Source organism: Acomys russatus, chromosome 2 (assembly GCF_903995435.1).
Source record: "Acomys russatus chromosome 2, mAcoRus1.1, whole genome shotgun sequence".
Taxonomy (NCBI): Eukaryota; Metazoa; Chordata; class Mammalia; order Rodentia; family Muridae; genus Acomys; species Acomys russatus.
In genome coordinates, this window is record NC_067138.1 from 9,492,168 (window position 1) to 9,520,064 (window position 27,897).

Here is a 27,897-nt window from a genome sequence, read left to right on the forward strand (position 1 = left end):
ATGTTTAGGGAGCCTTCCATTGATAAAACACTTTTATTATATCATGAGAAATTTCTACATAATATTTAGCTATCTGTCCTTAAGGCTATACCATACTGTGTTTCACCATGCTCACTATAGAGGAAACACAATGACATTTCCTCTATTTTATTGTTATGACTGTCTAATGGGAAATCCCATACCTGTATCTCTGGGCATGGCTTTGGTAATTTTCTTTTTATAAATTTCTACATATAAGTATTTGAGTCAAAGACTATAAATAGTTATTAGGTTTGGGTAACTATTTCCACATTACTCTTTAGAAAGGTTGCTCCCATCCCTGGAAGCCCACCATCCACATTGAATGCTCTTTTTGTTGTTTTCCAGTTTTATTGTGGAAGAAAAATTATTGCTTGTTCTGAGTGTCTTTGACTGTTAGTAAAGATGAACACTTCAAATGCCCAAAAGCCTGTGGCTGCTGTGGTATTTAACTCTTTCAAGCAATGCAGAACTTCTAGCCTTGAGCTCTTTTGGCTTAAAGGAGTAAAGTACAAGACAGTATTTCTTTTAAGAGTCATTTTTATAAAGGTAATCTTGATGTGACAGATTGGAAAGTCATGTACAAGCTTGGATAGCATTGGTTGGCAAACAGCTTGGCCTCTCCCTGGCTAGCTAAGCACTTTACATAAAGCCCTGGGTAGGTGGTCAAGAACTTCAGCTTTTAGGCTTTGTGGCAGACAATAGGAAGAGCCGGCTCTTCTGATGCCCTGCTGGGGACAAAGGCCCACCGCAGTGTTTTGGGTGAGCACCGATTCCCTGGATAGAGGTAGCTATCATCTTCCAGGCAGTGAGGTCCTTGGCACCAGCAGTTTCTTTGGAGTCTCCCTTGAGTGGACTGCTGGACAGTTTCTATTCTGTGCACAGGAGATAGGTGGTACTTGGTGTCAGGCCGGACTTGTGAATAAAGGGTCCTGCAGCTGCTCTTGCTTGTCCGAGCAACTTGCGCACTCCTGAGCCTGATGGGGGTCTTTGTTTAGGATGAAGATTCCGGCACTGATGTGGGAGAAGGACCTGATGAATGGGCCCAATCCAAAGCCACAGTGCGACCCCCTGACCAGCTGGAGTTGACGGAAGCGGTGAGTCCTGCCTCAGAGACGGGGTCTTCCATAGTGCGAATTAGAAGCCTGCGCAGAGCTTACAGGTGCCCTGGGGCCCCTGAGTCTCAGGTGACAAAAGGGTGAGCATGCATGACCCTCTCGGTGTTTCTCTCCCTCAGGAGTTGAAGGAGGAGTTTACTCGGATCCTGACAGCCAACAACCCGCATGCACCCCAGAATATTGTCAGGTACAGCTTCAAAGTAAGTCATCCCCTCCTGGGCAAGGCTTGGTGTCTTCTGGAAACAACAGTGACTGAGAACATAGCAAAGGATCCTTGCCGGTTTACAGGTGATCACTTGTAAACTGAGGTCCCTGGCTAGAAATCTGGAGGTTTATAAGGATTGTTCCAGAGATACTTTAAAAAAAAATAATTTAAGGTCACATGTGGTGGCACACACCTTTAATCCTAGCACTTGAGAAGCAGAGGCAGGCAGATCTCTCTGAGTTCGTGGCCAGCCTGGTCTACAAAAGGAGTCCAGGACTCCTACAGAGAGAAACCCCGTCTTTAAAAAAGTTGTTTTAATTTTTTTGGTGTGAGTGCATAGGTGAAAGGAGAGAGAGAGAGAGAGAGAGAGAGAGAGAGAGAGAGAGAGAGAGAGAGAGAGAGAGAGAGAGAGAGAGGAGATGGGTTATAGTGTGTGTGGAGATCAGAGATCAGAGGTCAGAGGACAGTTTCCCAGAGTTGCTTCTTTTTCTGCCCTGTGGAGAGCTGGGGATTGAACTGAGGTTGCTAGGCTTGGTGACAGGTGCCCACATCTGCTAAGACCCTTGGAATCTCTTAATGAATAGCCCTAGAAGCCTTGCCAATTGCAAAGCCATCAGTACCCTGAGGGGGAGTTCTTTTCTTGTGCTGGGGACTGAATCCATTAAGCCTAGAGCTTTGCACACACTGACCAAGAGTTTTTCCACTGAGCTACATCCCCCCAGGTTTCAATATATTTTATTTTCAGGAATGCCTTTCTAATATATAGACACATTCTCCATCAACACAAGCTGTTGGATCTTTCGAAGCTTAACTTTTCCTCCGGTCAGACACCTGGGTAGAGTTGCCTCTGAAAGGGATGTTGGCCTCAGATCCACGCAGGATACCCCACCAGAGAGGAGTCCCGGAGGCTCTGGCACAGCCTTTTTATATGACAGGCAGGCAGGCGACTCCCAGGGCCATCGTTTAGTGACTATGTTTGTCAGGGACAACAGTGTTTCAGGCAACTGCAAGGTTAGCTCCTGTAAGGACTGAAGAGAATTCCAGAACACTTTTAAGCTAAAGCAGAAGTCGTGCCTCTGTTTTTTATTTCACTTTAGGGCGTTTTGGTCCCATTCCTACTGTGTGCCAGTGTCAGATTCCATGTGAAGTGTTTTCACATGGACCATCACACACAACCTTGGGTTTCTTTGATATAGAAACTATTATTATCTTCTTTTTTAGATTCTCTATTAAATTACATAGAGCAAATGGAAAAAGTCACACAACCTGTGTTGAAGGGAAGATGTGAACTAGTTTGTCTGATTCTTAAGCAGGGTCACATATTGCTTCTTTTAAGCAATTTTTTTTTAGGCCTGGTGGTCACACTTGTGATCCCAGCACTGGGAGACAGAAGCAGAAGATCACTGCAAGTGTGAGACCAGCCTAGGATATATCCATATGGCAGACCCTGCCTCGGCAAACAAGCAAACCAGAACAACACTTCACACACACACACACACACACACACACACACACACACACACACACACACACACACAGAAGTGGGGGAGAGTTTTGAGTATATAACAAAAACCCATAGTACAAATTTCAAAATATTAAAAAATGGTGGAAAGTAAACCTCCCTCTGCCCCATGTCCTTTTCCCAGGGAGGATACCCAGCTCTTTGTTTAATTTTTGAGGCAGAGTCTCCCCATTCGACCTGAGTGGACCTCACTTCTGTGGCCCTCAGAGTGTCGTGGCTTCTCCAGCCTGGTCTCGGGTGTGCGATGCCGTGTGTGACCTATTTGTTCTGGAGATGGGTTTGTTGGGTTCGGTTTACGTACCCATAATTCACTCATTTAAAATGTACAATGATGGCTCAGCGCTTATTCAAAGATTACGCAACCCTCAACACAATCACTTTCCAGACTCTTTGCCCTCATCTTGCTTCTTAGAGACAGAATCTCCGGTAATCCAAGCTGGCCTCGAGCTCGCTGGATAGCTGACCTTGAACTCCCGAGCCTCTGGTCTTTACTCCTGGTGCTAGGATTACAGGTGTGGACCTCCATGCCAGGCTTAGAGTATTTTTATTTTCCCCACAGGAGGTGCCATACCTCATGCTCTTACTGCTCAGCCCTCCATCTCCTCCAGCTCTGGGAAGCTCTAAATGATCTTACGTCTCTAGATTTGCCTAATCTGGGCATGCCTGGTGATGGGCCCTGTACTTTGTAGTCTTTGTGACTGGTTTCTTCTATTGAGCATGACATTTCGCTTCATCCATGTTATAGCATATACCAATGCCTCATGTCTTCTCATTGTAAATAATATTCATTCCATGAATGTGCTGTACTGTCTTTATCCACCCAGCGGTTGACGAACATTTGTATTATTCGTTCTTTGGGTAACTTTAAATAATGCTGCTGCTACGAACATCTGTGTGTGTCTTTGTGAAAAGTCTCGTGAATGTGCTGCTTGGTATTCAGATTGTGTGGTCAGCCCTTCCACAGAGCTGTGGAAGCCAATCCCGATGTGCTTCCCAAAGGGTGCTGACCAAGGGCTTTGCTAATGGCCTTCCTCAGGCAGCTCACAGAGCTTGGAGGGGAGCCTTCTACTCTCTGAAGTCATGCTAGGCCGTAGCATACCTTCCTGTCTGGACATTAGGAAGAGGGCCTCACCAGGACTCAGCGGGCTGGCTGTGGCGAGAGCACCGCAGGCCAGATGTCACCTTTAGGCTTGAAGGTCTTCTTCTTGCTCTTCCTTTGAGTGAACTACCAGCTGGCTCCCAGAAACCTCACCTTATTTATGCTTTCAGTATCCTTAGTCTGTCCAAGTTCTTCCACACAGCGTGTCTCCAGCTTGTTGGTCCTGAAAGGCCCAGTTTTAGGTTGCAAGGCTGATGCTTTCCACTGACCTGCTAAAGAATCTGGATTCCATCCCTAAATTGCAGAGGAAGTTCCCAGGCATCTGTGGGGGACAGAATGGAGGCATCTTCACTCATTCTCATGTGGTCCTCAGTCATCACGCTGTTACTGGTTTATTGAGGGTTGATACTGAGCATTATTATGTGTTAGGCGCTGTGTTAATGGATTGCTCTCTTCATTGCAATACTTACGCTGCAAATTGGGTATCATTATTTTATTTGGTAGAAAAAGAAACTAGGGCCTGGAGGTTTAAGACAAGGTCATGAAGATGTAAGGAGCAGACCAAGGATCTGAGCCCAGTTCTGCCACCAAAGATTATCCTCTTCAACTCCCACAGCTTCCCCTCCCCCTCCCCCTTGGTTAGTGACTTTCTGAGGTGGAGCTTCTCATCTACTGTGACAGTGAGCTTCCCTTCCCTTCCCGCCCCACCCCCCCCCCCCAGGCCAGGCACGGCTGCTATAGCTACAGCCTATGGGTTGTTTTCTTCTGGTATGATTTTTTAAAAAAATAATCTCAGGGTGCCATACAAATATAATTATCTTCCACATGATGTGAAATGGTTGAATAGAACTGTTTTAAAAGAAGGAAAGGGGCCTCTGGACTCCAGCTCCATTTTTGTGGTTGCTAGGAGGATGATCAACAAGGTGATGTCTGCAGGAACTCCAGACCATAGGCTCTGTAAAGGCAGGAACTGTGTCTGGTCCAGACCATAGGCTCTGTAAAGGCAGGAACTGTGTCTGGTCCAGACCATAGGCTCTGTAAAGGCAGGAACTGTGTCTGGTCCAGACCATAGGCTCTGTAAAGGAGGAACTGTGTCTGGTCCAGACCATAGGCTCTGTAAAGGCAGGAACTGTGTCTGGTCCAGACCATAGGCTCTGTAAAGGCAGGAACTGTGTCTGGTCCAGACCATAGGCTCTGTAAAGGCAGGAACTGTGTCTGGTCCAGACCATAGGCTCTGTAAAGGCAGGAACTGTGTCTGGTCCAGACCATAGGCTCTGTAAAGGCAGGAACTGTGTCTGGTCCAGACCATAGGCTCTGTAAAGGCAGGAACTGTGTCTGGTCCAGACCATAGGCTCTGTAAAGGCAGGAACTGTGTCTGGTCCAGACCATAGGCTCTGTAAAGGCAGGAACTGTGTCTGGTCCAGACCATAGGCTCTGTAAAGGCAGGAACTGTGTCTGGTCCAGACCATACGCTCTGTAAAGGAGGAACTGTGTCTGGTCCAGACCATAGGCTCTGTAAAGGCAGGAACTGTGTCTGGTCCAGACCATAGGCTCTGTAAAGGCAGGAACTGTGTCTGGTCCAGACCATAGGCTCTGTAAAGGCAGGAACTGTGTCTGGTCCAGACCATAGGCTCTGTAAAGGCAGGAACTGTGTCTGGTCCAGACCATAGGCTCTGTAAAGGCAGGAACTGTGTCTGGTCCAGACCATAGGCTCTGTAAAGGCAGGAACTGTGTCTGGTCCAGACCATAGGCTCTGTAAAGGCAGGAACTGTGTCTGGTCCAGACCATAGGCTCTGTAAAGGCAGGAACTGTGTCTGGTCCAGACCATAGGCTCTGTAAAGGCAGGAACTGTGTCTGGTCCAGACCATAGGCTCTGTAAAGGCAGGAACTGTGTCTGGTCCAGACCATAGGCTCTGTAAAGGCAGGAACTGTGTCTGGTCCAGACCATAGGCTCTGTAAAGGCAGGAACTGTGTCTGGTCCAGACCATACGCTCTGTAAAGGCAAGAACCGTGTCTGGTCTTGCTCAGCTTTAGGTCCTGGGCACCTAGAAAATACTTGGCACATTGTAGCTGCTCAAAAATTATTTGTAAAATGAACAAATTTCCTGGGCTTGAAGCCCAGTCCGGCTTCTTATCGGCTATGTGACGTGGACAAGTGCCAAGCGCAAACTTTCTCTGGACCTCTCTGGTCCTCTTGGATAGCAGGAGTGTTAGAGAGTTGGAGGTCTCTGATGCTCTCTTCTCTCTGACGTCCTCTACAGTGGTGTGGTGAGGCCTTTTCAGGTGTGTTGGACAATTGTGTCTGACCTGCCCAAGGTCTGTCATGAGGCAGGGGATCTGGGGTCCCTTGGCACAGAGGTAGGAAACAAGACGTCCGAACCAGTGATCGGTAAGCATGGGCTGCCGCAGGCTGGACGAGTCTCTGAGGCTGGGCGTGGCGGCTCACACCTTTAACCTCAGTGCCTGAGAAGCAGACAGCTCTTTGAGTCTGAGGCCAGCCTGGCCCACACAGGGAGTTCCAGACCAGTGCCTGCTACGCAGTGAGACCTGATCTCAAAAAAGTTTTGATTTGTTTAAAAAAAAAAAAAAAACTTAAAAAAAAAAACACACACACACACAACTAATTTTGTTTTTTTCTTCTTTAAGCAGAAATGCAGTGAAAAACCAGGCTAACCAAGAATTCGTAGTTATAGTTCTTTTAATAAAGGTAAAATGCTGGCTTTAGAGCAGCAGTTCTCAACCTGTGGGTCGCGACCCCCTGAGGTGGCGGGATTTTAGGGAGCACCTAAGACCATCGGAAAACACAGATAATTACATTACCGTTTGTAACAGTAGGAACATCACAGTTATGGAGTAGCAACAAGGATAATTTGGGGGTCAACTCAACGCAACATGAGGATCTGTGTGTGTTAAAGGGTCTTAGGAAGGTTGAGAAGCACTGGTTTAGAGAGCTGAGGTGGGTCACGTTCCGACACCAGCTCCTTGGGGACCCTGCTCTGATTTATTCCCTCCTTTTTCTCAGGAAGGCACATATAAGCTTATTGGTTTTGTGAACCAACTGGCTGTTCACTTCAGCCAGGTGGGGAACCTGATTCCCAAAGACTCAGATGAAGGACGTCGGCAGAACTTCCGTGATGAGCTGGCGGCAGGTATGACAGTGGGCCAGCCTAATGCTGCAGCCTCAAGCCCAGCTCTCCAAGGACTTGGTCCCTCCAGAGCTGTGGAGGGCCTCTTCTTCCGTGATGCCCAACAGTAAGCTGTCCAGGCCAGGTCAGGGAGAGCCCAGGGGACAAGCAGGGTCTGAAAGGCAGGAAGAAAATGACCCTCCCTGTCAGACAATGAGCAGGCTGAGACCATGAGCTCATCAGCGATATCTTGTCAAGGTTCACAGGAGTCTGCTAAGGTGGTGACTTCAGACACAGAAGTCATTGAAGAAGAGGAAGAACCCAAAGAAGGGGAAGGGGAAGCTGGGAGTCAGACAGATGTGCCTGCTGCAACTGAGGTGAGGGCAACTGAGGTGAGGGCAACTGAGGTGAGGGCAACTGAGGTGAGGGCAACTGAGGTGAGGGCAACTGAGGCGAGGGCAACTGAGGTGAGGGCAACTGAGGCGAGGGCAACTGAGGCGGGGGCAACTGAGGTGGGGGCAACTGAGGCGGGGGCAACTGAGGCGGGGGCAACTGAGGTTGGGGCAACTGAGGCGAGGGCAACTGAGGCGGGGGCAACTGAGGTGAGGGCAACTGAGGTGAGGGCAACTGAGGTTAGGGCAACTGAGGCGGGGGCAACTGAGGCGAGAGCAACTGAGGTGAGGGCAACTGAGGTGAGGGCAACTGAGGTTAGGGCAACTGAGGCGGGGGCAACTGAAGCGAGAGCAACTGAGGTGAGGGAACTGAGGTGAGGGTGCTGGTGCTCTTGTCCCTGCTGTTCCGGATGAGCTGTGGATGGAGGCCTTAGGGGTGACTTGGAGAGGAAGGGGGAGAGGAGGCTGCACGTGCCAGAGCTCCTGGCATCATCCTCTCGCCTGCCGCCACCCTCCCAGGCCAGGCCAGGGCTTCCTCTCCCTGACTCCTGACTGCACACATCTCCCTCTCAAAGCTAAGCGCTGGCCTCCTGGTCTTTATTTCCAGGCACCTGAAAAAGTGATCGAAGAAGAACTGATGGCCCCTGTGCAGCCCAAGGAACGAAAACTCACTAACCAGTTTAACTTCAGTGAGAGAGCATCACAGACCTTCAACAACCCGCTCCGGGTAGATTTCCCCCTTTACTCTGAAGCTCTGTGCTCTGCAGTGGCAAGGCAGGCACAGTCATGAGACCAGTTCTTACGTGGCTCAGCCGGGCAGGTGTAACAGGGCAGACCACAGTTTATCTCTTCGAGGAGAAGCGGAGCGTGTGTTCAAGTCCCTGTAAGCCATCTAGGCAGTTGGAGGGTGGCTAGAGCCTTCAGACTCCACTGAGAAGTGGAAACTTGGCTTAGACCTGGAAGGGGAAGTAGAAACCAGGACAGAAGTGTACCAGGGACATGGGGAGTCTTGGAACAATGTAACTGAGATTGATGGCCTCTGTGGCAGGTCAGCTTGGACAAGCTAGAACCAGGCTGAGAGAGCCTGGCAGGGTTTTAGTTGAGGCCTGCACACACGAGTGTTCTACAGTAGTGCATCTGTGATAGGGGGGAGGGGCAGCGCCTCATTGCCTGTGTGGTCCTTAGGCTGATGTTGGGGGATCAGGGTGATCCTTAAAGAGGAGAGGGCAGCCTACACTGCTGGAGGCAGAGGCCCAATTGTTAGGGAGAAGCTGTCTCCTGCCAGAGACCTTAGCCCCAGCTTGTGGGAGGCTGGCCTCTGTGGCCTGTCCCTGGAGTCTGGTGACAGGCTGTTGTCTTGCAAATCTGTCCGTCCATCACCTGGACCTTTTCTTGGTCACAAACAGGCGAGGGTGATCTTCACTGCCCTTGCTCTGCAGCATAGGCTACTGAAGGAGGCCAGGTGGAAACATACATGCGGGGTTTGAATAATTCAACCTCTCCCAGGCTCTTCTTTGCTTCCCTAACCCTGTTCCACCCTTCCTCAGCTCTAACCAAATTTGTCTAGAGAGAAACTGCTGTTAGGTTAGGTGAGAGGGAGGCGAGCAGCCTGTTGTCTCCTGTTGTCACTGTTCTCTAGGATCGAGAGTGTCAGATGGAGCCTCCACCAAGGACGAACTTTTCAGCCACAGCCAATCAGGTAAGATCCTGGGTCAGCCTGAGAATTGCTCCCACCCACACTCCCATGCATCCTAGGACATTGAGCAGCAGAAGTGACTGGTGTGGCTGTGGACTCCCGTGCTGGTCTGCCTTGATTATCCATCCATCTTCCTACACACTGTCCTGAGCTGTCAGCCTCTGAATATGGGGTACATGGCACAATAGCTCTGGACTGGCCACATGCCCTGGGGTCAAAGCTGTGCATGCTGGAGGCATGGCTTTTGGAGCTTCCCTCCAGAACATGGGAGAATGCTTGTTCCCAGGGATTTAGGGTTCTGTGGTACCCTATGACTGACTTTACAGTACCAAAGTACTTCCGCCTGCCTTCACAGCAGCCTCTGGCGTTCTTGCAGACCTCCCACCTTCCCTATTAAGCCTGACTGGCTGGCGGTGCTGACATGGACAGGATCTGGTGCTAGGAGACCTAAGCTCAGGCCCGAGCGCCGCTCTTTCTACTGTGAGATCCCGGGCACAGTGTGCGTCACTTCTTTCTTAATACTTCTGTTTCTTTGTTTGTCAATGATAAGTCGCCCCACAGGAGTGTTGGAGGGCTCTGAATGAGATAACAAATGCCAAAGTGCATTGCAGAGAGGCAAACTGGCCTGTGGGCAAATCTTTAAATGTAAGGTGCGCCTATCCAGCCTCCAGGTGGCAGTGACTGCCCAGTCTGAGGAGCACTCTGAGTTCTGCTGCATTTGCCCAGCCTCAGATCCCTGCTGCTGCTTCTGCTACAGTCTCTTGCCCGGGCTTTCCTTCAGGTCCAGTTGGCAGAATACCTATTTATTTCCTTCTAATCTTAAGATGTGGGCAGTGAAGTAGACAGCCAGCTTGAGCCAATATGTTTATCCTGTTCCCATGGAGGCAGGCATTTTTACCATTAATAGTGTGTGCGCACGCGCGCGCATGTGAATGTATGTGTGTATGTGCACGCGCGCGTGTGTCTGTGTGTGTGTCTGTGTTGTGTGTCTATGTCTGTGTGTGTGCATGTGTGTGTCTGTGTGTGTGCGTGTGTCTGTGTATCTGTGTGTGTGCACGCATGTGCAGAACAAAAGACAGCTTGTAGGAGTCAGTTTTCTTTCCACCATATGTGTCCCAGGGATTGAACCCAGGTAATCAAGCTTAATAGAAAGGGCCTTTATCTCCAAGCTACCTCACCAGCTTGAGGAAGAAATTTAAAAAAAAAAATTTTTTTTTCTTAATTCAGTTTTAGAGGTCTCCAGTGACTGTTAGTTACATCGTGGCAGCACATTTTCTCTGCTGGGTGCAGCTGACACCTGGAACAATAGTCACTGGTCTCCAGATTAAGATTCAGACCCTGTGCTTCAGGTTGGATAAGGCTAGCTCAGGGGACCCTGAAAACTCCTTCCTTCCTGTTCTAAGTGGGTGATTAGCAGGGAGACAGGCTTTGAACATGTAATTAAAATGAGCCAACCAGAGGGTGTATGGAGACACTTGGCAGGTGTGCTGACAAGCAGGCCTAGTGAAAGCTGTGCCCTGTGATAACTCTCTGCCTTGCTCTCACCTAGTGGGAAATCTATGATGCTTATGTAGATGAGCTCGAGAAACAAGAGAAGACCAAAGAGAAGGAGAAGACAAAGACTCCGGTGGCTAAGAAGACAGAGAAGATGGCCATGAGGAAACTGACATCCATGGAGTCCCAGGTTGGTGGGGTGTCTACAGCTCTGCCACAGAATGTCACAGTGGGGTGAACAGAAGCTTGGCTATATAGAAGGGTTCCACAGATACTCAAGAGGGGAGGCTGATATTGAAGTGTGGTGATTTCTTACCTTGGGCCTTGGACGAACATATGGTGGCAGCTAGAATCGTACCAGGCAGCCCACATCTTCTCCCTAACTCCTATTCTGAGGATTGGAAGGGTTTGGGAATCCCCAGGCTGGGACAGACTTTCTGGAAAAGTCTCTCTTATCTGTATTGCAGGAAAGTTAAGGGATCTGCTCACAGTCAGGGTGGATCTAAGGATGAGGCACACCCCTTGAGTTTAGGGTGAAGATGATAAAAAAAAGGTCTTTTGTTTATTTGTGTCTGGTAGAGTGAGAGTGATGGTTAGCTTTAGTTGTCAACGTGGAATGATCTAGGATCACCAGGAAGAAGGCTCAGTGAGGGATTATGTAGATCAGATCAGCTTTGCTCATGTCTGTGTGGACTGTCTGGATTACATTCACTGATGAGAGAAGGCCCAGTCCACTGTGGGTGGCTCTATTCCCTAGGTTTTCACTCTCATGCTGGGTTGCGTAAGGCTGGAGTGAGCTGAGTATTAGGCAAACACTCATCCTCTTTCCCTGGCCCCGAGGTCTGACTAGTTGTCTCAAGTCTCTGCTGCCTCTAATTGCCTGCTATGATGTACTGTAACCTGGAATTTTGAGCTAAAATAAACCATTATTCCCCTAAGTTGCTTTTGTCAGGGTATTTTTATCACAGCAACAGAAGTGAAACTAGGTCAGTGAGTCTTCAGGGCCATGAGCCAATCCAAAAATGATCGTAGGTGCCATCAACATCAGCTCAATGGCTATAGCCACCTTGAGTTGAATTGATCATAAGTGAGAGTTTTAGAAAGACTGCCCTTGGGGATGTTGAACAGTGCAGCCAGCAGGAGTTTGGGGACCAACATAGAGTAAAGTGATACAACCATAGGGTGATGGCATAGGGGAGATCGGAGAAATCAGCACAGGAGATGCCAGAGAACCTCATTTATTTCCGTAGCAGAGAGAGCGCTGGGTCAGGAGTGGGAGTCCCAGAGTGGAGATCCCATGGGTGTGACCTGCTTTGCAAGAGGGTCACAAGAAGCTAGGGGCTGGTTTCAGCACTTTGGAGAGCGCTCAGGGCGCCTCACGGGGAAGTGGCGCTGCCCCTCTCCACCCATACTAAATCCAGCTCTGTTAAAGTCCTGTGCTCTGTGTCTCAGGTGCACTCACTTCCTCTTAGTTCTGTTCCATGCCTCTGATGTCACATTTGAAGGAAGATTTGAGGGTGCCTTTTTATGGCTTAAGAGGCACTATCTTTCAGGATGTTTTGTTTTGTTGTTTTGGTTTTGGTTTTTCGAGACAGGGTTTCTCTGTGTAGCCTTGACTGTTCTAGACTCACTTTGTAGACCAGGCTTGGGCTCAAACTCACAGCAATCCATCTGCCTCTGCCTTTCAAGTGCTTGGATTAAAAGCATGTGCCACCATGTCCAACTTGTTTTATTTTGGAATCACAAAGGAAGCTGGGTAATTTTGGCCTTGCTCAGCACCGGTCCCAGGGAGCGATGGAGACCCTGCCTTGAGGGCTATGTGAGTACCCTTGGCTTCTTGGCACCATTCCTTGGAGCCTTGGAGGATGGGGTCTTCAGAGGAAGTTCTGGTCTGGGCTACGGTCAATGTGAAGCTCTGTCAGGGCTTTTGCTATTGGCTCTGCTGGAAGCCGTAATGGCAGAAACCCCAATTAGAACCATTAAGACTCAGAAACCAGGAGGAGACTCTGTGACTGAGACTGAAAACTGAGCCGAGGCCCAAGTCTGCTGAAGTTGGTGTGTAGCATTCCCTATCGCTCTGGCTTCTCCCAGCTTTGCTGACATGGAAAACAGGGACATTAGGCGGAGTCTGACCCTCCTTCCCCAGGAAGTACCTTGGTAAGAAACCTCTCCCCAAAGGAACTGAGTTCTAGCTGGGAAGGCTGGTGCTGAGGCAGGCTGTCTGTAGGATAGAAGGAAAGTGGCAGCAGCCTTCTCCTTTGCCCAGGTCTAGAGCTTGACCAGAGAGACACCATTTTCTCAAAGACCTCAGTCCATTCAGGTTGGTAAAAAACTCAGGTGTGGGCAGAGAGAAGATACCTGTGTTCGTGATACCTGTGGGAAGGTCCCCAGTAATGCGCTCAGGCCTCATGCACATCCCTGACTTGGCTGAACACATAAAATGAAGGCAACTTGTCTGCTCTGGAAGACTTGGCAGGCAGAAGGAAATGGGACCAGAAACCACAGTTTAGTCAGAGCCCTTAGGGAGATGTGGCTGTTCCAGTGTCACAGCATCTAGAACAGTGGAGGCCACAGCCCGCTGCACTCTCCTCTGAGCACACCTGGCTCTGCACCTCCAGGACAAGAACAGTGTAGTCACACGGAGTAGTCACTAGCTTCCCAAGGGACAAGAGCATGGGCTCTAAGGGCCACACACCAGTGCTGGAGCCTGGCTTTGCTAGTGTGAGATGGAGCTTTCTAAAGCCTCAGCTCCCATCTTAATGACATCACACTTTGCAAGGTTGTCGAACAAACCCACAATAATGTGCACACACTGCAGCAGCATTGGTACTGTTAGTAATATGCCACAGCAAGGCTGGTGGAGCTCGGAAGAGAAGAGCTGATGTGGGCAATGAGGTACAGTCATACCACAGCAGAGAGGTTACCTTTAGGTGTGTAGCTCCCTGTGACCAGAGAGAAGGATTCAGACTGGAGGTGGATGAGCCCAGGGAAGTGGGTCAGGTACTGGCTCTCTGCCTACAGCAAGCGCTGCCTCACATGGTGCTTGCCGGGAGCTATAAAAGGAGGGGATTGTGCTTTGGGTTGAGAACTGGGAGGAGCGTCTGGGGACGGATGGGCCTGAGCACTATACTTACAGACTCCAATGTCTGCCCTCCTTGCCCAGTTCTCTGAGATAAAGAGCGTCAGTCTGGAGTGTCTTGAAGGACCCTCAAAGCACCACTTCCCAGATGCCAATGTGTGAGCCTCCTCCTCTGACTGCATTGTCACCAGGAACTAGGCTAAACCAACGTGTGCGCCATGTGCTTCCTCCCCACAGTGACTCTGGGGCAGACACTGCACACTCGTCCTCACTTTGTCCCAAGGACTCTATGACTCTGAGGATCAAAGTGACTGGCTTGGAGTTGCAGCTGACTCTTTCCTACTCCATGGCCTAGGGAAGAAATACACACACATCTGTGTGGTCTGAACCTAGTTTCTTTTTAAGTTTTAAAATGAGATTTTTATTTATTTAAGGTGTTGGAGGAGTGTCTCACATGAGTCACAGCATGCATGGAAATCAACAGATAACTTGTGGGAGTCCTTTCTCTCCTCCTACCATGTGAACCCTGGGGGTGAACTCAGGTCTTTGGACTCTACCCACTGAGCAACCTTGCCAGCCCTAGAACCTAGTCTATTAAGCACAGCCCAACATGGCTTCCCAGGAGTGCTAGTCTTCAGGGATGACATGTGCCACCTGTGGTCACCCTCTGGATACCCACTTAGCTTGTTCCCTCAGCCACTTGCCCCAAACTCTTTGTGCTTTTCTAAGGTTTATTTTTTATTATTTCTAAGTGTGTGTGTGTGTGTGTGTGTGTGTGTGTGTGTGTGTGTGTGCGCGCGCGCGCGCACGTGCGTGTAGAGGGGGGGTTGCGTGCACATGAATAAGGTGCCTTGGGGTCCTGAGGTCACAAATTCCTCTGGCGCTGGAGTTACAGGCTGTTGTGAGCCACCCAGAACGTGTGCTGGGTGTGAGACTCCAGTCCTCCACTGAACCATCTCCCCTGCCCCTCTTGCCAACACCAAACTTCCTGCTTCTCCGCTAACCTGCCATGTGGTTTAATTTATTGGTTTATGGAAGCTGCTTCTTCATTCAGGGGTCATTTCCTGGGTAGAACGTGCTGCTTTGTCTAGGTTGGCAGGCTCAGGTCAGCCTTGCCCATGCAGCTCAGCTCTCCCCATCCGTGACTCCCTCAGCCTGACTCTACACAAGGAGTTTGGGCCCTGAGGGCCTGTGTGGGATCTGCCACTCCCTGGCCTGAGAAAGCCTCCAGCAGGTCCTTGGCTGCTCTGCCCTCCAATGCCCTTCAGTACCTTTTCTTGAGCTCAGAGAGATGCCTTTTCCAAAACAAATTTTAGTTGGAGGAGTGGGGAGCAGCTTTACCCAGCCACCTTTGTGCATGTGTGACGAAAGGGCTCCAGCATGTGGTGTGTTTGTATGGGGTAAACTTGGCTGGGAACCACTTCAGAACCATCTGGGCTCTGACTCAGGGCATATGACTTTGACAGGTGCTAACTGATACGGACCTGTGACTTCTGTACCCACAGAGTGATGACATCACCAAGGTGTCCCAGGCTGCTAAAATTGTGGAGCGAATGGTCAACCAAAACACCTATGATGATGTCGCTCAGGGTAAGACTTATGCAGCTAGTGGATCTCATTATTTTTTAGGTGTCTATGTGTGTACCTTCTTGCTTAAATATGCATGACATGTGTGCCATGCCCACAGCGGCCAGAAGAGGGAGCTCCTGGAGCTGATGTTACAGATGCAGTGCGCTGCCTTACGGGTGCTGGGAACCAAACCCAGATGCTTTGTAAGCGCTCCTAAGTGCTGAGCCAGCTTACCAGCCCTGCCAGTCACATGCAGTATTCTTCACAAAGGCTACTATTTGAGTGTGTCATGCTATGTCCTGTCATTTTGGGGTTTTGGTTCTGGTTTTGATTTTTCCAGACAGGGTTTCTCTGTGTGACAGCTCTAGCTGTCCTGGAACTCTTCTCTGTAGACCAGGCTGGCCTCGAACTCACAGAGATCCACTTGCCTCTACCTCCCAAGTGCTGGGATTAAAGACATGCGCCACCACGCCGGCTCCTAAATCCTACCATAAAGGGAAAAACAAAACAACCACCTCTCTTCCTCCTCTGGATGTCATTGAAGAAATAAGCCATATGCAAGTCCACCATGAATGATGGTGTGAAAAACATGGGTGCAGTGATCCGACCTGACACATAGCAAAAATGAGCTGCAGAATAGTAGTAATCTGATGTCACCTTTCCAGCAGTCCTGGGGAGCAGGCAGAGCAGGAGTGGCTACTCTGACTTCACATATGAGCCGCAGAGGCCAACGCTGCCTGACTAGTGAGTAGCAAAGAGAAGGCAGATTTGGGTCTTAAGCTGTGCCCTAGTTCTCCACCTGGTCGCCTTAGAGATGCTGACAGAGAATTCACGGGAGAGGAACTTCTCTGATATCCCCTAAAGAAGAGAAAAATAGCCAGGCAGTGGTGGTACACACCTTTAATCCTACAACTCAGGAGGCAGAAGCAGGCCAAGCTCTGTGTGCCAGCCTGATCTACGGACCACATTCTAGGACAGCCAAGGCTACAGAGAGAGACCCTGTCTCAAAAAAACAACAAAAGAAGAATAAGTACAGGAGGCATGGGAAATGTCAAGGGAGCCCTGGGTGAGGTGCAGGGATGGGCGGGGCCTGTGTGAGAGGATGTAGAGGGAGGCTGTTCTCAGTACAGTGTGTCACACCAGTGACTCGGTGGCAAAAATGAGTAGGAATTGACTCTGGGGGGGAAAGGAGTGGTCTCAAGGACCCAAACAGGAGCTGTTGGGAAAGAGAATTCAGACTGAGGAGGCAGCCAGGGTTGGGGGGTGGGTGAGAGGCACTGACACCTCCTAGGCACCAGGCAGAGCAAAGACCAGGGAGAGCAGAGCGGAGGAGGATGTGCCTGGGCAGAATTCAGGGCCAGAGGTGAAGGTATGGGGTGGGGCAGGCTGCTGCATACCCGGGCAGACTGTAGCGGTGGGGATGGGACAAAAGGAGAGCTGTAGCAGTGGGAAAGCAAGCACCAGGGCTCGCTGGGAAAGGCCTGAGTGGCGGGCATTGTGCTGTCCATGTGTCCATAGTATTTTATGTTTTCTACACAGCTCTGCTCTGACATGAATGGCATTGTTATCCCCGTTTTACAGATGAGAAAAACCAAGCTAATATGCTGCTGCTTAAACAAAGTCACAGCCGATAGGAGCTGTGAGCGGTGCATCCAGAACTGGCCATGGTAGAGCTGTTGACTAACTGCTTTACTGCTGGGCTGGAGGAGACATTTCTGTGAATACCCTCAATAGATCTACCCAGAGACTAGTTAGTGATGAGGAGAAGATAGAAACTGATGCAAAAATGCCTCAGTCCTGGGGGCCTGGGAAATTCTGGTGTCTCTGACAGTGCCAAGGAAATGGGATCCTTCCCGTGGTATGAGCAGTGCATTCCCAAGTGGCTTGTATTTCCCTAAGAGGTTGTGCATTTCTGTGGAGCAGCTGCCTCCCCGGAGCTGGCCATGCCATGCCATGTGCTGGCTGCTCTCCTCTGCTGACAGCCTAGGGCTCTTCTTGGTGACTTGATGCTTATTACTCACCCGTGGGACACAAAGACTAAGGCTGCCAAGACCAGCAGCCCAAACAAGCCCCCTCGTTATCGGTCAAGCTGGAAAATGACCTTGAGTGCTTTTCAAAGCTGTCAAAGTGCACAGCGGCTGTGAATGGATTTGTCACTCACACAGCTTCGCTTCCTGAGACCCAGCCTCTGCAAGTGGCCTACCACAAACAAGGCTGCAAACTTGATTACTATCCATGGAGAAATTGGCCTTGTGAAATGCTTTCATTTATAAGAACACGGTCACATAAAAATGCATTGAACTTTGATTTTTTTTAATTGCACAGCATTTTCCCTTTGGGAAAGTGTAATCATGAGAAAGAAATAAAAATAAAGAACTGTTACCAATTAATCCCCACACTGAAGTGAGGAATGTTTAAAGTTCCCCCCAAGCTCAGGAATCGTAATGTGATCAAGGCTCACATCTTTCTGACCACTCAAATCTTTTTTATTTTTTATTTTTTGGATGTAGTCTTGCAGCTTCAAGATATGGGGCATTGTGGGAGGGGTATGACCCACGGTTCTCTGTTGAATTAGAGAGCGCCTTCTAATGAGCCATCTCACCTGAAAGAAGACAGAACCATTTCCTCACTGTTGCTTTATTTCCTTGAATCCTTTGAAAGGACTTTGGGTCTCTGCTTTGTGGCTGTCCCCGCACCCTGTACTGTAGACACAAGGATGAATAGAACATATGTCCTGCTCTCCAGGAGCTGTGCTGCATGGGAGTCAGGCAGAAAGACTGACAGGTGTCTCAGGAGAGGAGAGGCGGGGCTGGAATAGAACAGAAATTACCCCTACTCAAAAGAGCCGGGTATGTGGCTATGGTGGCTCATACCTGAATTTGCCACATTCAGGTGGCTGAGACAGGAGGATTGCCATGAGTTCCAGGTAGTAGCAATGGGTTTTTTGGTTTGTTTGGTTTTGATGTAGTTGTTGTTGTTGTTGTTGTTTTAATGAATTTAGGGCCAAGAACGGTGGCACACGCCTTTAATCCCAGCACTCAGAGAGGCAGAGGCAGGTGGATCTCTGGGAGTTCAAGGCCACCCTGGTCTACAAAGTGAGTCCAGGACAGCCAGGGCTATACAGAGAAACTCTGCCTTGAACAACCAAAAACTAAAAAAACCAACCAAACAAACAAAATGGATTTAAAAAGACTGGAGGAAAATAGCCAAGGATTTCCGAGCTTTCTAGTTTAGGTAAATGGCAAGGCGAGGCTTCTGGCTACCGTAGAAGAAATATAAGACAGAGAAGGCTTTAAGGATGGAGCGTTGGGAGCCCATGGCTGGGTGTCCACACGGCTTCCTTGCAGCGAGGCTCAGCAGTGAGTATAAAGTGGGGCTGTGTTTACTCTGTGGCTCTAAGCAGCAGAGTGAACAGAACTTTTACCATTGGAATCGTGTCACGCTCACCTGAGCTTCCAAACACTGAGGGAGCTCACAAAGATGAATGAATCAGCACGGGGCTCTGTGCACACCTACGACTGCTTTACTGTGATTTCCCCCAACAACTAATATACAGAGAGAACTTATGTGTCTGGCATTTTTCTAGACACTTTGCATATATTAAATCCGATCTGTATTCTCACAACAGTCCTCCCGCGTAGGCACTGCTATTATTTCCAGCCCCAAACACAAAGCGGTTCGTCGTACTGTCCACAGAGGCACCGATTTGCTGCTAAGTGGCAGTCCCTGGCTGACTGTGTCTATTTGTGTTTAAGATTTTAAGTACTATGAGGATGCTGCCGATGAATACAGGGACCAGGAGGGTACGCTGCTGCCTCTCTGGAAGTTTCAAAATGACAAAGCCAAGCGCCTGGCCGTCACCGCCCTCTGCTGGTGAGTACAGATACTGCAGCAAATCTGGGGCCTCCAGAGCACCCACTGCGTGCACTTTGCATCTTGAGTGTGACACCAGACACAGTAAGGTAAATAGAGGCCCTGGATTCTTTTGGACTGCAGGATCATCTAATGTAATGAACGGCAAGAATCTAAGCCAGACAGTGGCCGGGTGCCTGCAGTGTGGTTGGTCACCAGTGCCCATGGGAGGGCCAGGTCTTCTTCCTGTGCCAATGAGTTCACATTTCCTTTGCAGGAATCCAAAGTACAAGGATCTTTTTGCAGTGGGACATGGTTCCTGTAAGTGATCTACTTATTCATTTACTTGCTCGTGTGAACGTCAGGCACTAGGTTCCTAGTCTGTTCAGAGCTTTTTACCAGCTGCAGAAAGACAAAAATGACCAGGATGTAATGGCTGGACCTCTGAGGGAGCTTATAGTCACGCAGTGCCTCTCCACGGTCACGCAGTGGCTCTCCACGGTCACGCAGTGGCTCTCCACGGTCACACAGTGCCTCTCCACAGTCACGCAGTGCCTCTCCACAGTCACGCAGTGCTTCTCTACCATCCCAATGCTCTGGTCCTTTAATACAGGGCCTCCTGTGTGGTGTGCTGACCCAACCATAAAGCTGCTTTCTTTCCTACTACATAACTGTAATTTTGCTAGTTATAAATTGTAATGTAAATATCGTGTCTACCAGTGGTCTTAGGTGACCCCTGTGAAAGGGTCATTTGACCCTCAAAGGAGTCACAACCCACAGGTTAAGAACCACTGGTCCAACGGGAAGACCCACTTTCATATGGGCAATAAGTGCTGGTCAAAAGAATGACACAGCTGACTGTGCCAACTGGCCCTCAAAGACCGGAGGGGAGAGCTTTGTAACAGAGGGACCAGTATAGGCCAAGTCTGCAGGCTGGAGGATACAGTAATCGTCCCTCAAAGGACATGGTAAGATATTTCAAGAAGGAAGTCACTGAAGGGATTCTAGACTGGCAGAGACAGGTCCAGTACAGGAAGGAATTGCAGGCCTGAGACTAGAGGCCAGGAGTCAAGTGCAGGTGAGCCAAGGAGAACTGGACCCACCTTAGCCACTCTAGAAAGTGGCACTGCAGCCCTCTCCCTGCCTCCTCACCTGGCCTTCCTGACCAGGTCTGAGGCAGGGTAGGCATGAGGCAAGTCAAGCACTTGAAGTTTCTTCTTCTGTCCCTGAGGCACCAGAGACGACCGTTATCTGTGCTCCTGGACCTGCCAGGAAGTGCCAAGAGACAGCACATGCTGGTAACTATGTCCAGGCAATTTGCCTTCCTTCATATTACTTGGGCCAAGCAGGAGCGCCCACCACTGAGCTGAACAGTCCCTGTTCCTACACGGCAAGCCAGGCACAGCTCCCTAACGCTAACAGCCTGTTCTCTGGTGGGGAGAACCCACTTCTGTGAACAGAAAAACCTTTCCATTCTCCAAGCTGCTGCTGGCTGGCAGGCATACAAGTTCCTGGTCACTGCCCCTCAGATCGCCCAGCCACACTTTACAAGCAGGGTAGGGAGCCAGGAGAGGGGGCTGGGGAGGAGTCGGTGTTTGTCATTCCTCTCAGGGAAGCTGCCTTTGAGGATGCCCTAAATGCCTGCTTTGTGTCCCTACTCCTGAGGGCTGGCTCCTGCCAAGTGGGAAGCGCCCTCCCCCTCTGGCAGGGAACTAGCACACTCCTCCCCCTCTGCCGCAGCTACTGGGCCTGGAACAGAGCCTGAGAGTTGGGTAGGCCCTCCCAGGAGTGGGTGTGGACCCCCCCCACACCGTGTGAGGCCCAGGCTCTCAGCTTGAGACTGAGGTAAAAGTAGGGGAGCCTTTGCAGAAGCCTCTCCATAAATCCCCACCCATCTTCTAGCTACCTTCTAGCAAGGTCATGTGGAGGCTGTCAGGAAAGGTTATACCTTCCAGGAGGGAATGGCCTCAGGTTGCCAGGCTCACTGGCCTCCACTAGGTGAGCACTCACCTAGGAAATGTGGTACCCACAGGCAGCTGGAGACCTCCCTCTGAGGATTATCACCTCTCAGTGCCTTTGTCTCCTCATTAGTGACCTGGCAAGACTGACAGCCAGTCAGGCCTCCATCTCAGAGCCATCAGGATGGCCGCCTGAGAGGAGAATATCCAGAGAGCTGCAGGAGCATTTACATATGCTTTCTCCTTCTCTCTCCTCACTGCCCTGCAGACCCCTGAGCACAGCTGCCTGGGGAATGAGGAATCTCTTCAGAAGCCAGTGGCAGAGGCAGTGTGGCTGGCTGCTGTCACTGGCACAAGAGCTACTGGCCAGCTTTCAGATGACCATCTCTTACAGTACCAGTCTCAGGCCTGGGCAGGGCCAGCTTTCAACATTAGCTCCTGATGTCACCTGGGGCATCCTGTGTGGAAGGAAAAGTGCAAGCTGAGGCAGCACCCCGGTTATGGACAGGGTCACTGTGAAGAGCAGCTGGTCTCACCAGCTTCCATCAGTCTTTGAAAATTTCCAAATACCAAACTCTCAGGGAGAAAAAAAAAAAAATGGCTGAAGACAAACACTGAATGAGAATTCAGGTTTATTGCTGAGTTTCTTTTTTTGTTGTTTGTTTTTTTGTTTTGTTTTGTTTTTGTTTTTTGAGACAGGGTTTCTCTGTGTAGCCTTGGCTGTCCTGGACTTGCTTTGTAGACCAGGCTGGCCTCAAACTCACAGTGATCCACTTGCCTCTGCCTCTGGAGTGCTGGGATTAAAGGCGTGAGCCACCATGCCTGGCTTCAGGCCAGATTTCTTTCTCTTTTTTTAATACTTATTTATTTATTATATATACAGGGTTTTGTACCAGAAGAGGGCACCAGATCTCATTATAGATGGTCATGAGCCACCATGTGGTTGCTGGGAATTGAACTCAGGACCTCTGGAAGAACAGTCAGTGCTCTTAAACCTCTGAGCCATCTTTCCAGCTCCCAGGCCAGATCTAAGTGTTCTCCCCCCACCCCTGAAATTCCTAGGTGTTTATTCTGGGACTCAGCCACAGAAAAATTAGGTAGTGTCTTAGTCACGGTCACTATTGCTGTGGGAACCAGGACCAAAGCGACTTGGGAAGAAAAGGTTTATTTGCCTTCTATTTCCCCATCACTTCCACATCAAAGGAAGTCAGGACAGGAACTCAAGTAGGGCAGGAACTTAGAGGCAGGAGCTGATGCAGAGGTCATGGAGGATGCTGCTGCCTAGCTCGCTCCCCATGGCTTGCCTCAGCCTGCTCTCTTATAGAACCCAGGCCCATCTGCCCAAGGGAGGCACCGCCCACAATGGGCTGGGCTCTCCTCCACCAATCACTAATTAGGGAAATGCCCTTCAGGCTTGTCTACAGCCTGATCTTATGAAGACTTGTTTAAATCAAGGCTCCCTTCTCTCCGGTGGCTTTAGCATGTGTCAAGTTGACATAAAACTGTGCAGCACAGGGAAGATGGCACACGTGTTCCAGGGCCTGGCACATCCTTAGGACACAGCTTTCTGGGTTAGTCAGAACAAGAAGAGAAAAGGAAGCCAGCTAGCAGTGGCACACACCTTTAATCCTAGAGACTAGGAAGCAGAGGCAGGCAGATCTCTGTGAATTCAGGCTCAGCCTTGTCTACAGAGTGAGTTCCAGGACAGCCATGGCTACACAGAGAAACCCTGTATGAAAAAGCCAAAAAGGAGAAAGAGGAGGAGTAGGGGGAGGAGGAGGGGGGAGGAAAAGGAGGGGGGAGGAGGGGGAGAAGGAGAGAAAAAGGAGCTATAAGCAAGAAGCCAGCCTCTGCCTCCCACTCCAGCTTCCGGTACCAGCCTGCTAAGATACTTAAAGCACGGAGACAGGGTGCCCCACACATAGGTCAGGCTCCATGTTCCCAGCCCAGGGGGGAAACAGGCTGCCAGCGAGTGGAAGAGGCCGAAGTATATTGGAAGACAAAGGGAATCAATTGAGGAAGAACAGAACAGCTGGGATATGACTGTGCCAGCCTGTGGTACAGAAAGGGTCCATTCCAGCCCATTAGCCAGCTCATGGCAGGGGAATGGAGACTCCTCATTGTCTTTCAGGGACAGCAGAGCAGATTCTAGAAAGTCTGTGTGCTCCCGAGGCTATCCCATAGGAGGTGGGGCAGGAAGGGCAAAGGAGCCTTTCCCTGAAGCAGCACCTCAAAAGAGGCCAACAGCAGTCCTAAATCCTGAGCACAAAGCTCACTCCAGCTCTGTCCCTTGAACTTGCCCAGTCCAGAGATACACTTGTAAGAATTTAAATCTTTCCTGGTCATTTATTTGTCAGCTTCACTAATTAAGCAGTGTTAATTTCATTTACCCAAAATGGAAATTCATCCACCTCATTTCTCCCTGTTCATCCTCCACACACAAAATCCATCACTCCTTAGCTGCAGGCTGCGTAAAATTTACAGGACTAATTATGTTGTCAGGTCTCTTTGTAAACCCAGTCCATAAAGGCCACTGTGCTTGCCGGGCTGCAGCGCAAGGGCATTCTGTTGTTAGTTTAATTACTGGTTAGTTATTTAGGCTCTCAAATGTTTGCCTCATTTTCCCTAAATCAAATTAAGTGTCCCACTTGATATATTCTGTCTCCAAGGCCTTGCTCTTATTTCCCACACTATTTAAATACAACTCCCAATCTGACAAGGGTGCCCGGGAAAACCCTACTGAGAGTCTGCGTACCAGCTTGGCTCTGGTGCCTTTGGCCATGCCTGGGGTTTGGAACTCTCCAGGAAGCCAGTGTTGGGTTGGTCCCCTGCCTATGGACATTGTGGAAATCCCAACACAAGGGGGCATTTCTCTTCCTGGAGTCGGAGGTGGCTGAGCCCCGGGGTAGGAGAAGGAGAAAGAAGAGCTGCGGGTCACTGCACCCCTCCCATGACTTCCAGAACTGCTTCTGTGACGCCCCAGGAGAAAAAGGGTCATTGCTCTGCCTCCTAAAATTAGAGTTTGGGCCGCCCTTCCCTGAGTGCCTCTCATATTTGGTCCCTGTTGCTGCAGCAGCAAGCGACCACAAACACAATGGCTTAAGCAACACAGTTCTGAGTTCTGGAGGGCAGAATCTCCAGATGGATTACACTGAGTTAAAATCAGGTGTCAGCAGGGCTGTGTTCCCTCGCGAGGCCCCCCAGGGAGCACCTGTTTCTCTTTCTGTTTCCAGCCTCTAGTGGCCGCCTGCATTCCGTGGCTTGTGGCCCTCTTCCAGCCCGCAACCGCATCATCCTGACACCGGCTTCTGCCGTCATGTCTGCTTCTCCTGACTCACTTGCCTCCTTCCTTCCCTTATAAGAACTCTTACGATTACATCAGATCCACCCGGGTGATCCAAGATAATCTCCCATCTCAAGGTCTTTAACTTAATCACATCTGCAAAGTCCCCTTTGCCATACAAAGTGACATATTTATAGGCTCTAGGGATTAGGATGTGGACATTGTGGGGGGGGGCACTATCCTGCCTACTCCACGCCCCCTCCAAGTGCCTCTTGCATGACTTAATAAGGGAGTCATCAAACAGCTGCTGCCTTGGAACCAGTCCTAGGCTGGCCTCGTTTCGGATGCCACAGTATGAGAAGCAGCCTGCCAGCTAAGGCTGGCACAGTACTCTTGTCTCTTTAGTTGGCATCTACGTCCTGCTGACCGCTGACCTGGCTCTAGCCTTGTGCCCCAACACGCCCTCCACCTGCCTGGCTCTCCGTCAGTCCCAAGTAGTCTTGCTGCAGCCAGAATGTTCTACAGTGCCCATACTTTATCATCTAGAACTGCCCAGACAAGGGCCGATAGTTGTGGGTCTGAGGCCCTTAGGATAGATCCAGTTAGGATGACACTGATCTTTCTTGCTCATTGGCTATGACTCTGCCAGAGCTTCGGTAGCAGAGGCTGAGGGCGGTCAGAGCTTTGGTCTATGGTAGAATTAAATCATGTACATGAAGCATATAATCTCAGCTCCTCAGGAGACTGAAGTGGGATTGCAAGTTCACGACCTGCCTGGGCTGCAGAATAAATAAGTTCAAGGCCAGCCAGGGCAATTTAGTGAGACCCTTGCTTCAAAAGAAAAAACAATCAGAAGGCCAGGCTCAGTGGTATAGTACTTGCCCAGATGTAGCCCCCAGGAAGAGTCTGCTCCCACCTCTCTCTGTCTCCCATCGTCCCCTCCCCTGTCAAGAGGAGCTGATTCTCCTCCCCAGACCTTGTGCATCACTGAGAGTCAAGAAGGCTGTGGTGACTGACTGTGTGGTACATAGAGTCAAGTTAGCAGGAAACAAACTCAGTTGCCAGAGAGAGGGGAGTTGTGCTACATAGTTGACTTTAACCTTCCTTCACTCTTTATACTGATGGTGGGGAACAGCACTTCCTCAGAAGATGGAGCCCTAGTACCGAATGTTCTAGAAGGATTCCCAGAGACTATCGAGACTAGTAGACTTTCTCACTCCTGGACCTCTTCCACTTCTGTTTCTCTGTTATACCCAGCCACATGTACTTCCTGAAATCCTATACTCTGGAGGACTCTGGAATTTCTTCACTGGCCCCCAACTAGAGTCTTATTATACAAAAATAAAGCTAGGAGGCTCCCAGGGACCAACATCCAATTGGTAACGGAGCCACTCTATGATCCTAATGTCATACTGGGATGACTGGTGACCTGGTTAGTGGTGTACTGGGAATGTTGGGTGGCTGAGCAATGGCATCAACAGGCTTCTGGTGCCCTGGCTGGTGATCTTATACTAGGATTTGTAGACAGTTAGGCAGTATGGCACTAAGGGATGATGTCACATGAGGACCATTGGTGGCAGGAGTAATAATGTTGTCATTTAAGCGTTTCTAGAAGATAAGATGATGGTGTCATGTGGGGTTGTTGGGAGTTGGGACTGGGATGTCACACTGGATGTCCTTGCAAGTAACAGAGACCACTAAAGCCAGTGGATGAAGTACAACCAAATCCAAGTATGCGTGTGACTGTCACACTAATGTACCTAGTTGTCCTCTGTGTGCCTTATTCATGACACCTGCTTCTCTCTGCACACCCATTCTCTTATCGCACGTGATCCCTGGAATCCAGACTAGAAGGAGAAAAATGACTCCTATCAATTGTCTGCAGATTCGCAGAGAAAGATAGTTTCAGCTACCAAAGGACACTAGGTATCCCTCTGAGACTCGGTTTCTCCCTCCACAGTTAGGAGGTCGTAATTCGGGCTTCTAGTACCAGTGGCTCAGCAAGCAGGTCAGAATTGTCCTCCGCTACTCCAAGTGACTCAGCAGCCTGGGGCTCTTACCCACCCACCCCCTTCCTGGCCTCACTGGGTTGCTTGTTTAGTAGCTCATCACTGCTGCCCATCAAGGGGCCAGGCCCACAGCATAGCACTCAGGCTCTTGCTCTCCCTCTTGTCTCTCCATCTCTTACCCTGACAGTCTTGCCTAGTGTAAAGGACAGAGTGGAACCAGAAGGCCCGGTGGCTCATCTCTGCCTGGTGGCCAGCTAGAGCACCCAGCGATGTATAGAGGGCCCAGCGATGTATAGAGCACCCAGTGATGTATAGAGCACCCAGCGATGTATAGAGGACCCAGAGATGTATAGAGGGCCCAGCGACGTATAAGGCACCCAGCGATGTATAGAGGACCCAGCGATGTATAAGGCACCCAGCGATGTATAGAGGGCCCAGCGATGTATAGAGCACCTAGCGATATATAGAGGGCCCATCAATGTATAGAGGACCCAGAGATGTATAGAGGGCCCAGCGATGTATAGAGCACCCAGCGATGTATAGAGCACCCAGCGATGTATAAGGCACCCAGCTATGTATAGAGCACCCAGCGATGTATAAGGCACCCAGCTATGTATAGAGCACCCAGCGATGTATAGAGGACCCAGCGATGTATAGAGGGCCCAGCGATGTATAGAGCACCCAGTGATATATAGAGGGCCCATCAATGTATAGAGGACCCAGAGATGTATAGAGGGCCCAGCGATGTATAAGGCACCCAGTGATGTATAGAGGACCCAGCGATGTATAAGGCACCCAGCAATGTATAGAGGACCCAGCGATGTATAAGGCATCCAGCAATGTATAGAGGACCCAGCGATGTATAGAGGGCCCAGCGATGTATAGAGGACCCAGCGATGTATAGAGGGCCCAGCGATGTATAGAGCACCCAGCGATGTATAGAGGGCCCAGCGATGTATAGAGCACCCAGCGATGTATAGAGGACCCAGCGATGTATAGAGGGCCCAGCGATGTATAGAGCACCCAGCGATGTATAGAGCACCCAGCGATGTATAGAGGACCCAGCGATGTATAGAGGGCCCAGCGATGTATAGAGCACCCAGCGATGTATAGAGCACCCAGCGATGTATAGAGGGCCCATCAATGTATAGAGCGCCCAGCGATGTATAGAGGACCCAGCGATGTATAGAGGGCCCAGCGATGTATAGAGGGCCCAGCGATGTATAGAGCACCCAGCGATGTATAGAGGGCCCAGCGATGTATAGAGCACCCAGCGATGTATAGAGGACCCAGCGATGTATAGAGGGCCCAGCGATGTATAGAGCACCCAGCGATGTATAGAGCACCCAGCGATGTATAGAGGACCCAGCGATGTATAGAGGGCCCAGCGATGTATAGAGCACCCAGCGATGTATAGAGGGCCCAGCGATGTATAGAGCACCCAGCGATGTATAGAGGGCCCATCAATGTATAGAGCA

The 27,897-nt window shown here is 50.0% G+C and overlaps 1 protein-coding gene across 1 annotated transcript in view; it reads left to right on the plus strand.

The window, feature by feature from the left end:
• Dnai1 (dynein axonemal intermediate chain 1) overlaps positions 1 to 27,897 on the plus strand; it is a 70,491-nt gene that overhangs the window by 27,610 nt on the left and 14,984 nt on the right. Inside the window, exons 3-12 of the mRNA XM_051157952.1 lie at positions 1,017 to 1,115; positions 1,256 to 1,336; positions 6,985 to 7,111; positions 7,346 to 7,464; positions 8,087 to 8,206; positions 9,119 to 9,178; positions 10,725 to 10,859; positions 15,254 to 15,338; positions 19,073 to 19,190; positions 19,447 to 19,490. Coding sequence (XP_051013909.1) covers positions 1,017 to 1,115; positions 1,256 to 1,336; positions 6,985 to 7,111; positions 7,346 to 7,464; positions 8,087 to 8,206; positions 9,119 to 9,178; positions 10,725 to 10,859; positions 15,254 to 15,338; positions 19,073 to 19,190; positions 19,447 to 19,490 — 988 coding nt within the window. The remainder of the gene's footprint in view (positions 1 to 1,016; positions 1,116 to 1,255; positions 1,337 to 6,984; positions 7,112 to 7,345; positions 7,465 to 8,086; positions 8,207 to 9,118; positions 9,179 to 10,724; positions 10,860 to 15,253; positions 15,339 to 19,072; positions 19,191 to 19,446; positions 19,491 to 27,897) is intronic.